At 39.3% G+C, this 13,690-nt stretch overlaps 1 gene segment (V, D, J or C); it reads left to right on the top strand.

The window, feature by feature from the left end:
• LOC144293013 (T-cell receptor gamma chain C region 5/10-13-like) overlaps positions 1–8,506 on the top strand; it is a 44,538-nt gene extending 36,032 nt beyond the window's left edge. Inside the window, 3 exon segments of the C gene segment in view lie at positions 6,179–6,226; positions 7,902–8,024; positions 8,394–8,506. Of these exon segments, the coding sequence occupies positions 6,179–6,226; positions 7,902–8,024; positions 8,394–8,425 (203 nt within the window).
• The last annotated feature ends 5,184 nt before the right edge of the window (positions 8,507–13,690 follow it).

The raw sequence follows: 13,690 nt of genomic DNA, 5'->3' as shown, positions 1-13,690 counted from the left end.
CTCTGAGTACTGGGAGGGTAGTATCCTTTGCACTGACTTGAGGACCCTCATAACTCACAAAGGATGTTATTCCACATGTCAGAAATCTTTAAAATTAAAACTATGCAACCAGAGGGAAGGAAGCAAATTGAGGTTCATGTGCTTGATTAGGTGGATCAACCTATGATATCATTTCATGTGAATAAAACCCTGATTAATTGAGGGCAACTGGGCTGACAAATCTTAACAGAAGTAGAAATGCATCTCTTGAAGGAATTCAAAGTACTTCTGTTCCTTGACCCTTCCCCCTTATTCCCCTATTTATGGAAAAGGGCTTATAAATGATTGGCTTTAGGAAAGCAAAGATAAACTTGGGCCTGTTCATAGTCATATTTGGTGCTTTACTGAAAGATTGTTTTATGAAGAAGTACACATTTCCAGAAATTATGATATTCGGCATAAATTCGGCAATCTAAAGAATGCAGATTAAGAAACGGTTCACAACTGCTTGATGACTAGCTTGCTTTAAATATGAAGGTTTCTACGGGTTAAAAATTATAGTGTATGTGATGCAGACTGCTGAAAAATAAAAAGAGAAACACTTGGAAAGCAAAGAAAGTAAGAGTTGTGTTTTTAGAAAGAAGAAGTATGAGGAATGGAAATATATTTTGTGGGGGGAAAAGAGGGATTTTGTCCTAAAGGGAGGCTGGTTATCCAAAGAGGGTAAACTCAGGACAAAACATGAGTGTAAAAGAGAAAGTTGTAGATGTTTGCAAAAAGGGGATGTTTGGAAAGGAATGTTATGTGTGGGCAGGACTGACTGACGTTGGAATGAAGAATTTTCAAATCAAAAGTAAGTTGATGAGCATTAGAATTTGCGTTTTCTCCTGCCAAAAGGATGAATGCTTTTGTAGTGGGTGGGGGTGGGGGTTCTTAGTTTACTTTCTTGGTAGTTTTGGTCTGCTTAAGTCTCTGTGACTTGGAGCATTCCAATGGGTTTGTTAAACTAGTTAAATCATTTGGCATGTCAGATTAAAATGGGACACATTGTCAAAAATTAGCTCACACTAAGTTTTTCTAGATATTGTATTTGTAAGATTGGGGTACGTGTACATAAAGTCCATTCTGGTTCTACAAAAAAATGGCCCCTCGTTGCCAGACGTTGGCTGTCCTGATGTCCTTGTAATATAGCATCTGTCTGCTTCTGAATCAGAGAAATGAAGGTGTATAAAAATTGAGAGTATATTAGACAAAGAGGTCTAATGGAAAACCAGAGCAGTCACTTGGTTCTTTGGGCTCCATGGCAAACCTCATTTCTCATAAGTTTTGTTTTTTCATTACTTTACCCACAATGGGCGTTTTAAATGACTCAAATTTTGAAAGGATGTCACTGGGAAGACTTATATAATAGTACAAAATGGTTTACAATCAGTGTCTAACGTGTCAGGTCCTTAATTCTGGGAAAATTATCTTTGCCTCCAGAGGCTTCATAACTTCTCTCTCTGGATAGGTTGAATACTTGCAGCTGGACTTCATTCCATTGCCGCTTAGTATGGGTTGTCATATGCACTTGTCATTATGTATTTATTTTTCTGCCAAGAGGCTGATGACCTCACTATGGAAACGCACACTTATAAATGGGCTTTCCCTTGGGGGGGGGGCACCTTCTGTGATCTCCCGTGATCAAGGCTCCTCCTTCGTTGGGCAAATCACAGGAACATTTAGGAAAACCCTGCCACCATCTTGGAATTGTCTCAGTGTACAAATTTCTGCTGATCCTTTGTGTTCCTGCTAGTCTTACCACTACTCTAAGTCTCCAAAATCTGATTCTCAAAACTGTCAATAAAAGGTTAAACTGGAAACCTTCTTCGATCACAAAATGGATCCTGTGGGTCACAGTTTACAGCCTGCTGATTAGGTATTTTTGACAAAACGTCAGAGGAAGGTAATCCTCGACTATCCCAGTAAAAGAGGGACCTTAACAAGTGAAACAGCTGTAAAACTAAAGGTTGAGCCTTGTACGCAGCACAGAGCTACAAATGTCTGCATCTATCACCTGGTTCTGCCCAGATACAGGAGACTTCTTTCACCTAAACAGGGGTTTAGGTGAAACTAACTAAATATGAACTCCTTTCTCCCTCCTTTCTTATCCTTTACTCTGGCAATGACCTGTATATCCTATGTCATTGACAAAGGGTAACCTCTGTAATTTAGAGCAAACTTGTATTTCAGGCTAGCAGAAAATCTTACTCTGCTCCTACATTTTCTCAATGTAAATAAGATATCTCATTGGTTGACTCTCCTAAATTTAAATCCCTAGTTAGTTGGGACTACCAAGAAGCTACCAGGATGTATTCCTTTGGCAGGGCCCTACTTCCCTAGTGTGGGATAAATGTAAATGAAGTCTGATCAAGGCCTTCTCTTTCATTCTTGAAATTGTTGCAGAATCCCTCCTAAAGTAATGGCTGCCCAACACAAATCCTTCCTTGTAAGATTATGGTACATGTAGATAAAGTCCATTCCAATTCTACAAAAAATGGCCCCTCATTGCCAGACGTTGGCTGTCCTGATGTCCTTGTAATATAGCATCTGTCTGCTTCTGAATCAGAGAAATGAAGGTGGATAAACAATGGGAGTGTATTAAACAGAGTCAGGTCTAAAGGAAAACCAGGGCAGCCACCAGAAAATACTTTCTGTCCAAAGTAATTCTTGAAGGTAAGATAGCCCTCGATTATATCTTCGCTGAGCAAGGCTGAATCTGTGCTGTAGGCCACCCCACTTGCTATACCCAGATGAACACTACTGGGGAAGGTAAAACTCAGTAACTCTTTCAGCAGGGTCTTTCCTACTTATTTGACTCTAATTGCTTTGAATATTGTGGACAATGACATCAGAAAGCACTGCAAACCTGGGGAATTATCCTGTTTATAATCATCATAATAATCTGCCTGGTGCATTTTGTTCTCTCAAAAACTTTACATGCATGTTCTAAGCCAGAAACCTATAAACAAATGATCTTTATAAAACTGGAACATCACCAAAGAATGACAAAATGTCCAATTTAAATATTATACAGCTGAAGTGGTAACCCTTGAATATTACAAGGATTGAGCATAAAGGTCAAGACCCATGAAATCACCCAGAGGAACAACACAAACTGAGAACTTCAGCACTGTTGCTGAGAGCAGTATTAATATCTTCAATTTTGATCCCATCTCTGAGTTAAGCTGAGATCAGATCAAAAGGGAAGGTTGTTGTAAAGGAAACCACAGGCTCACAATGTACTCATTTAGCTTGAGGCCATGAATCAGTAAACCAAGTCTTCATAGCTACCGCACTGCAGTTACAGTACCCAGAACTGTAACCTTTAGCCAGTGGACATGGATATTTCCTGGTCAGCACTAGGATGTTTACTGATTGACCCCCTCTGCTCCCCTTGGGATAGCGACCCTGCCTAAAACAGTGTATTCTTTGCTAATAATTTCTTTTTCACTCTCTATCTTGAAAAAACTCTTTCCTATAGCCCTTAGGAGTTGCCTCCTACTTGCTGGATAGGATGATGCCCGATTCATGAATAGGTTGCTAAATATAGCCAAGTAGATCTTTAATATATGCTCAGTTGAATTTCTGTTGTTTCATAGATTCTTAGTTTGTCCAATGATCAATTTAGGATTAAATATTTTCATTTACTTTTACCTGAACTGCGATGCAGAGCAACAGAAATTATGATAGTGAAAGTACTTTCTGTTGAAAACATGACATGGATGGATTTATTCCTATATTCATACTACTCATTTTTGTCCTTTCTTAAAATCAACTAAAATCAAATTATACAAAGAGCCTTAATGTTTATTTCTACATTTAACAGAGAGGATATCTTCCAAGATCTTCTCATAACAATAAACAAATGATGGCATTTCTTTTGTTTTGTTTTGTTTTTGTTTTGTTTTTAAATGAGGGCTTTTCTGCTAAGGAATTCTACAACACATTTTCTGTGCTAAACCATGGAAGCTTTTTATTTTTTTATTTTATTTTTTAATTTTTATTTATTTATGATAGTCACACAGAGAGAGAGAGAGGCAGAGACACAGGCAGAGGGAGAAGCAGGCTCCATGTACCGGGAGCCCGACGTGGGATTCGATCCCGGGTCTCCAGGATCGCGCCCTGGGCCAAAGGCAGGCGCCAAACCGCTGCGCCACCCAGGGATCCCCATAGAAGCTTTTTAAAAAATATATAACACTTACATATATGTTTATACATGAAAGCACTGAACAGTGAATGATCTGAAGAGAGATAAAACTCATCTTGTCCACATTTTTGACAAACCTTGATTAAGAAAAAGCCCCTAGCACACAAATACAAGTTTTATTATGAAAGTTGTTTGTTTCCTGTCTTCATATCATTCAATGCATGATTATGGTAAGAGATATTTATTTACCTTTTTTGAAGTTTTGATTTTACTTCCAGTTAGCTAACCTATAGTTTTATATTAGTTTCAGGGGCAAATATTATGAATAAAATCACTATATGGATAAGAGACCTTGAAGGCATTGTAAAGTCAGCCCTTTAGGATATTTTATCATTTAACATAATTATCCTAACATTGTCCTTTCTGATATTTAACCAAAAGTCTATATCTCACACCCATTTCTTCAAGAGCACACCAACATAAGATTGTCTGGAGTGCGTAAAATTGCATGCCAGAACCATGTCTGTGTGGACAAGGACACATTGAGCAGAAAAAGGATAAACCAAAAGAAATTTGCAACTTTCTCTTCCTGCATCCAATGGTCAACTATCATTAATGGTTTTCGTGTTTGTATGTAAATTGGGTGGGTTTTTTTGTTTTGTTTTGTTTTTCTATACTGTAGATAACTACAACTCTCACCTCAGATTTATGTATTCAGACAATTATCAGTGTGATGTGGCCTTTCATTCTATCCTGGCAAACTTGTGCAATGAAATGCTGAACTTTTAGGGTTGCGTGGTAGCTTACTCAGTTAAGTGCCTGGCATTGGCTCAAATCATGATTCCAAAGTGCAGGTTTGATTTGAGAGTTGGGCTCCTTAATTAGCTAGTGTTGGCTTCTTGCTCTCCCTCTGCCCATTCCCACTCGTCATGCTCTCTCTCTGTATCTCTCTCTCAAATGAATAACAAAATCTTAAAAAAATAAAAAAGAAATGCAGAGCTTCTGTAATAAAATAGTCATTTGCAAAGACTAATTCAATTATTTGGAAGACATAGTATCTGAGTGTCCAAAATGGTGGAGTTATGTTTGATTTCTATGGGTTCTTTTACAAGATGCTTTCCACAGGCTCTAGCTCATCAAACCCCCACAATCATCCTTTCAGTGCTGGCTCTGACAATCATCACTGGTATGCTATTCAGCAAGGGACATAAACTCTCTAAATCTTGTTTCCTTCTGGGTAACATGGAATTCTCCAAATTCAGCTCTTATCAATGTAATGGGGAGATGAGATGAGATAATGCCTATAAACTTCCACATAGTGCCTGGCACAATAACAATCAAACAGTAGGTTTTGGCCTTCTTTAGTATTGTTGTCAGGTCCTCCAACACCATCAGTCCAGAAAATCATGTGCAGGAGTTGAGGATACTGGGGCACGCATGATTTGGAAGACAGGACTGCTTCTTACTTTAGATAGGAAATTTACCTAAACCAGACTCCTTCCAACATGTAAGGTGCTGCTGTGGATTTTAGAGTTGGACAGATCCATTTGCAAGCAACCCTTCATGTGAGTAGTGGGTGCAGAGGACTGGACAGCAGTCACCGTTTCTCATTATTTTTCTAATCAATAATATTTATAAAGCAAATACTGTGGAGTACCTATTGTGCTACAAGCTATGAGCACAGAAGAAAACAAGATAATGTTAGGCATTACCCTCCAGTTCTGAGACTAAAAAATGCATCAATCACAAACTGCAACATCTTTATGTGCAGAAATATAATATGTGAATTGATCTACTAAATTATGTAAAACCAAATAAACAATTTCTAAAATTGGGATGCTCATATTTGTATAGCTCTTCCTCTCTGCTAACAAATTCTATTATCTATCTATCTATCTATCTATCTATCTATCTATCTATCTATTATCTATCTATCATCTATCCACAACACAGAGGAACGTTAAACAATGGATATGAACAATGAATAATACTAGTCCTCATTTCTTTTAGAACTCGTTGCTCTTAACTCCACAGAAGCTTCCCTGGATGATGAATATGGTAAGTTTTTGGCTATGTTTGTCTTTATGTTATGCTGTAGAATTTTTCCTTCTTGATCAACTTAACCCTTGAACTCCCCTGGCTTCAGGGAGAAACCTCAGAATGGCTGGATCTTGCAAAATAGACTGAGTGATATTTATGTCAATCTAGCGTCTCTCAGGTCATCTTCACACAGTAACTGCTGGCTGGGGTATGAGAGGACCATGAATTAGGAGTGCAGTGATGTGCCCTGAATTCTTTCAGCAATGAATTTCATTCATTTTTGTGACTGGTATTTCATTGTCTGAGGAAATCATGATATCATGTTGTTTCTATATTTTTTTTAGCTTTATTCTTGCTGGTAGTTAAGAACATTAACAACAAAAAAAGAACATTAACAGACACTGAGAGGTTCTTGTACAGAAGACATTGTGCTGCACTGTGAGTGCATTTTGTTTATAGCTCTTATTCTCACTGTGATGGATTATATTCCCATTTTACACATGAGGGCAATGAGCTACAATGAATTCAGTCTCCATGCCACACAGCGAGAGCTGAGGCTGAAACCGACACCATTAGATTCAAGATGAATCAAGTTCACATACTTACTAAGGTTTTGTTCTTCCTCTAAGTCCCAAAGCCAAGGTCCTGAGACAGGTGCACACATGGGGAGGGGGTGTCAGTGCAGGGCTTCCAGTGCCACAGACTAAACTTAAGACTCCAGCCTTTTAATTATCCAGTGCATGAGTATGGGTAAACTATTTACAATTTTGGAGCCCAACAAAATCAACACAAATAACACCTAACTGACTTATTGAAGATACAACATGGAATATGTGTCATGTCTAGCTTAGGTATCCTTTTTAGCTGCTACATCATAATTTATAGCTCCTGGCTCCATCTCCCCACATATAAAGAAAAGGAAATGATGAGGAGCATGGGTTCTAGCCCTGCTGATCGATCTTCCAAGGCCAATATCAGGGGACTTCTGGACTCTAACCATCATCAACATCATCATCATCTTCAGCAGAAGCATCCAACTTTTAATTGGCTTAATCATTTTGAAGTCTTGGCTATTTATTATATGTGAAGATGCAGAATTACAGAGCAACTGAGAAAGTGTTCTTTAATTCTGTGTTGCTGGGATTGAAATCTGGATTCTAGTACTTACTGGTTGTATGAAATCAGGCAAATGGCTTCTCTCTCTGTGTTCACTGTATTTGTAAATTGGGAATTAAAATAATCATTTCAGAGGTTATTGTAAAATTAAGTAAGATTTAAGCTTTGCATGCAAAGTTCTCAAAATAAATGACATTCAGTTTGTACTTAATGTATATTTTTTCTTATGCTTGCCTAGATTCAGGATGTGATGAATGTGCTAAAAGCCATTTATCACCAATGTATTTTTTCCCACAGAATTCACTCATTATAAGCACAACCTTACTTTTTAATACTTTGGAATGTACTATGTGAATTTCATAGGTTTTTGACTGACTTGACCTAAAAAACTGGGTTCTGAGGTGTCTCAGGTGGTGGTGGTGGTGGTGATGGTGATGTAGGTATTTACTACCCGGTTGTGCTGGTGTGAGGTGTCACTTCAAGCTAGGTTATCAGAAATGTATACAGTCACCACTCTCCAATGACTAAATCTTGGCCTTTCAAAAAAACTGTGGAAGTAATAAATCATTTCTTTTAGACCCCCTGCAGCTGCAGCTCATGAACACCTCTGCCTACTATACCTACCTCCTCCTCCTCCTGAAGAGTCTGACGTACTCCATCATCATCACCATCTATCTGCTTGGGAGATCAGTGCTCAATGGTAATGGGAAGAGTTCCTAACACACGGTGCCACCAGGATCCAATTTTGTCCTTGGCTGCTGTTCCAAAGTGTCTGCTGAGGATCTAGTGGGGTTTTCTTTCTGATATTGGGTTATTTCATTTCACGTGTGTCTTCTCTATAGTGTCATTATGCAGAATAGATTTATAAACCACTGGGCAAACAGAAAGTTTCACTCTGCAGTGAGAACAAATTCAGCCATGACTCAGAGTTGGGGACAGGGGGCCATCCCCAGGGGCTTCAGCACTGCTCTCTCCTCAATGCCCACCAGCTCCTCAGCCACTCAGTACCATGCCTCTGAGTACAGCTAGCATGCAGCTTCCAGCTGTATCCTTTTTTTTTTTTTTCCAGCTGTATCCTTGAACTCTTCTTTATCCAGATGATTCCCTGGAAGCACACATCCTTGCTACCTGAATTTCGTACTGTTTATCATAGTAAACACAATAAAAGCAATCAAAATTCTACTTTGGCCTATGTCTGTTTTATTTGGTGCTATCTAATTGAGAGTCAAATGTAAGAGGCAGCATGACAGCTGAGCCTTCAAATACAGTGTTGGTTGTAATATTGGTCAATTCCATATTCCTAATTCTTGCCCTGAGGTGGTCTAATGATGCCTCATAGAGGCACTGGCCCAAACTGGAGAGCCACAGCTAGTGAAGAAGATACCCAGGTTATTTCCCCTTCTATGATCAGTTGATTCAGAGTCATTTGGTTTAAGACATTTGGGTGGTGACAGTAAAACATGTCACATGACTGGCGGGTGTGCTCAGCCCTATAGCAGTGTTTTATGGACAATATGTTTCCTGATCTCATAAGAACTCATGAGACCCAGACTAACACTGAAAGGAAACGGTGGTAGAGGGGTGAAATGCTTGGATTTTGAATCCCAAGTGCCTATGTTTAAATCTTGGTCCTAAAGTTATTTCATTTCTGTGATATAATTTTCTCATGCATTAAATGAAGATACAGTGTGTCCTGTTGCCTTGAGTTGCATGGATGTGATGAGTTAATTCTACTGGGTACATGAAAGTATTCCACAGCATTAGCATCTAATGTTGGCATATTTACTTTGGAAATAATAGATAACAGGCCTGCATGCACACACACTAACAACGGTGTCTCTACTCATTATATGTCTGTTTGTATTTCTACAAACATAGATGTACAACAAAATGTTCAGTGTGTGATAAGTTGTTGAAAAGTTAGTAGTTGTATATTTTCCCATTTTCAGTAATGAAAGTACTTAGAGCAATAAATTTGATGTATTAGAAATGAAACAATGTCTCATTTAAATGGGAATGACTTTTTGTTTTGTTTTGAATTTTATTTATTTATTCATGAGGGCTTCACAGAGAGAGGCAAAGACACAGGCAGAGGAAGAAGCAGGCTCTCTGTTGGAGCCCCATGCAGAACTCCACCTCAGGACTCCAGGATCACACCCTGAGCTGAAGACAGATGCTCAATCAATGAGCCACTGAGGCATCCTTGATTTTTTTTTTTTTTACAATCAGCTTCAGCTTCTGTGAAATGAGTGATTTGGAAGCCAAACAGAGATTCCCATGTGGAAACTACATAAACCAGCACATAAAGGAAGAAGAAATTTAATTTTGATCTACTCCCTGGTTCTCAAAAATTTGTTCAGATCTCCTTGGACAAATGCCTGCACCTCTAATTAGTGATCTGGAACTGCTTCTGCATGTGGAAAGCACAGAGGCAACCAGGGGAAAGTAGTAAATGACTTGCAGCTCTGTGGGCTTATGTCCTTACTGAGGCTTCTAGGAAGTGTCTCCTCTGGCTTCCAACTCCTTAGCACCTTACTTCCCAACCCACCCTGGGCTGTCCTGGACTTGGGAGGTGCAGATAGAGGAATGTGGTGGTGCAGGAGGCAGTGGGGTGGAATGAGGCCACTAGTGTGATGATGATGTTTATTTTCTCAGGTTTAGTTTTATGTGTGTGCATTTTCACCTGCAGTTGACTTTTGGAGAATCTTGAAGTTAAACGGTCCCCTACTGGTTGGGCCAGTGCAAAGTATCTCTGGTGTTGTAAGATGAGATAAGGACAGTTAAACCACAGCCATCTTGCTCATTTCCAAAAGGCCACAGCTAATGGAAAGAAAACATCCATCTGCACACACATGGTCCTGCTGTCAAACACACTCTTGGGCTGTGGGGTGAGGGTTCCCCTATTTTATATACCATGTTCATTCCACTAGCTGCTATGTGGGTTGGGATCCGATATGGAGGACTGTGGCACCCTTAGTCCACTCTGATGACACCATTCTGAAGGAACTGCACTGCACGCAGACAGCTTGTAGCCCTAGGTGATCACACACATTGCACCAGGATCTGTGCTTTTCCACGGCAGGTGATTCACAGAGGCTCCTACTTTCAGTCTCATTTGGTCAGTGTAGGCAGGGTGACATGAGACCCCTGCCCATGAGGATTTTGGCACAGGCAGCGTGTAGATGTCACAACAGCAGGTGCTTCTCTCCTCACAAGAACACGGACATACGGGGAACCTTACTTCAACTGTGGAATTGAATGTCACAGACTGAGTCATCTTGGTCCCTCTAAAGGGACAAGTGACTGCAGAGTCAGGCTGAACAAGGCTCAATAAAGGCATGCACATCAGGTAAGTGTGCTGGGGTGGAGCAGAGGAGAGCTGTTCAGCAATGTGAGCGCAAGAAGCAAGTGTCCCTGTGTCCATCCCACCCAAGCTAAGTACAGAGAGGGTCCCCAGTCCTGAGACACAATCTGTCCAGTCCTTGGGGAAACAAAGTTCTATCACTGAGATCACTGCTCTAAGCTTTCAAAGTCTGACTTATATCACTTTGTCACCTTAGACTTTACTCCTCTTGGTCTATGCTTGAGAGCCAACTTCTGGGTGAGCCCTGGCCTCCATGATAGGGGCCCCAAGCTACTGCCTCAGCCCAGCATGTGTGGGAGAGAGCTCTTTCTCAGGGTAAATTATACACTCACATCCAGCTTAGGCATCATCTGTGGGCCTGGTGTATATGCAACTCCATTTCTGAGACAGGATACTCTAACTGTGACCACACCACTGAGTTCTTGATATTTAGGTCCAAAAGCCATTAACTGTAGACCCTCTTTGACCCACATTAAGAAATTCACCTGGTTAAGTCTCAGCCTCCCACATCCCTCCTCATGGCACTTTCATCACTTGGTCCATTCTCAGAGTAGCACAGATGGAGTTGAACTGACTTGTGGAAATGCACATTTGACCCTGTAATTATATTTTGTAATTATTTTTTTCAGCAAATATCTCTGACAAAATAATTCTTGTTTTCCATTATATATTTTTTTCTCTGAAATTGGAAAATCTCTAAATGTCTGAGATTGGATGAAGAGATAAAGAATGATTATATATCTATAAAACATCTTGCATCCACTTTAAATTATATTTATGTAGTATACAACAGCACAGTAAATGCTCAAGCCATCAAGAAAAAGCAAAATATATTGGAAAGCTACAGATCCAGGGAACACCAGTAGTGCACTTGCCTACTGTGGCTACCATTCTTTCCCAACCTCCCAACACTGAGCATTATGGACATGAAGGTTCTTCCAAAATTAGGAAAGCCATGAGAACCTGCAGCAAAATTACACAGTTTAAGGACGCTCAGTTAATTTGGGGTGATGGTGATGGTGAACTAACAATTCGTGTGGTTTCAAGCAGGAAAGCCAGACGCTCTGCTGGTCTGACATTGTGGTCATGCCTGCAGCAAGCATACGTTCAGCTACGGCTGTGTGCATGCTTAGCAGAGACACCAAAATGCCCAAGCCAGTCAAGCACTGCTGGTGTGCGTTCAGGTGATTGGCATATGCAGAGGAGCCATGGCAAGACTCAGAAAAAGTATAATCTGGGAGGACTTATACTTTAATACATATAGTCTATGTGCTATTTGCCTAAAATATTCATGTGCAGCCCAATACCTACGGCAAAACTATTTGTCGGTGTCCAAGTCTTGCCTTAAGTAATTTTGATGACCATGAATTTATGTAGACACAGGGTGAACCCAGGAAGCTAAATGGAAAAATAAAATAATTTAATAAGAAAACATCAGAGGCATGAACAGGTCATACTACAGGGTAATAATATCACAGATTAAGTATAGATAAGTTTCTCAGCATAAAAAAAATGATAGCAACCTTTTGGGGACAAGTCACAATCTAGAGTTGCTACAAGAAATTTTTAACAATATACTTTTCACTAAAAAAATAACAGCCAGGCAAAGACTCACAAAAGTAAGACTATTCTTAGGCAAAAACCCCCTTACAATTCAACTGCCCTGAGGGTGTGCAGATACTCTCCTAGCAGATAAATACTTTAAAGTAGCTATAAGAAATGTGTTCAATAAATAGAGAAAATCATGTTTAAAATCCTAAAGGAAAATATGACAACAAAAAGTAAAACAAAAACAAAAACAAAAACAAAAAAAAACAGATATTCTAATGAAGGATAGCAAAATTACAAAACAGAATATTTATATAAAAAATAAAATCTAGGTTAGAAAATTTGTAACTTCAAGCGATATTGTCATTTGAGGGAATCGAGAAATTATTCTCTTTGGCAGAAGAAACAATTGCAAAATGAAGAACTTCCTCAACTTCATAAAGGGCATCTGTGAAAACCCATAGCTGGCATCAGACTTACTGCTGCAAGGCTGAATGCTTTTCTTAATCATCAGGAACAAGACAGGGAAGTCTGCTCCTGATACTTGTCTTCACAAGTCTGACTTGTGCAAAGTTAAAAGTTCTAGATAGTGCAACGCAAAAAAAAAAAAAAAAAAAAAAATTCAAACTCTCTTGTAGATTGAAAACAAAAGTTAAAATAACTTAATCCACAGCTGACATGACCCTGTATGTGGATATTTCCAGAGTATCTACCTGCACACAAAGCCCAAAGAAAAACTCATAAACAAGTTTGATATCACAAAAGACACATTCAATGTACAAAATATCATTTGGATTTCTGTACACTAGAATGCAACACTTGAAAACGAAATTTAGGAAACAATTCCATTTTCATAGAAACAAAAAGGGGAAAATATTTGGGAAATAATTTAACACAAGACGAGCAAATCTAGTACGTTGAAAAGTACAAAGCAATGTGGAGGAAAATTTTTAAAGAATCTCTAAATAAATGCAGAGAGGGTCCATGTTCATGGATTAGAAGCTTCAATATTGCCATGATGACAATTCTCACCAAATGGATTAAGGATTCAATGCAGACACTTTGTGCACACAAATATATAAGTTTGCACTAAAATTAACATGAAAACCCCAAACCCTGGAATAGATCTAATTATTTTGAAAGAGACCAAACTTGGGGGACTCATATGGTCACCCTGTAGAATCACTGGAGGGAGGACACACATAAAACTTGATTTGGATGAGATACTGATGATGCTGCACACACAGAGGATGTGGAAAGCTTTCTCATTGACCCATGAGGTCCTGGAGGCAGCAGGGCGGGCCTTTCCAGCAAGGCCTTACAGGACCCGATTTCAGAGCTTACAGAAGGATTAAGTTACACAATTTAGCCAGTACTGCTGGTGCAAAGAAACATGAAGGTCACTGGAAGAGAACTGAGAGTCCAGAAATAATCTCTTGTGTTTGGTCAACAGG

This window comes from Canis aureus, chromosome 21 (assembly GCF_053574225.1).
Source record: "Canis aureus isolate CA01 chromosome 21, VMU_Caureus_v.1.0, whole genome shotgun sequence".
NCBI lineage: Eukaryota > Metazoa > Chordata > Mammalia > Carnivora > Canidae > Canis > Canis aureus.
This window is presented reverse-complemented; position numbering and strand designations above follow the sequence as displayed.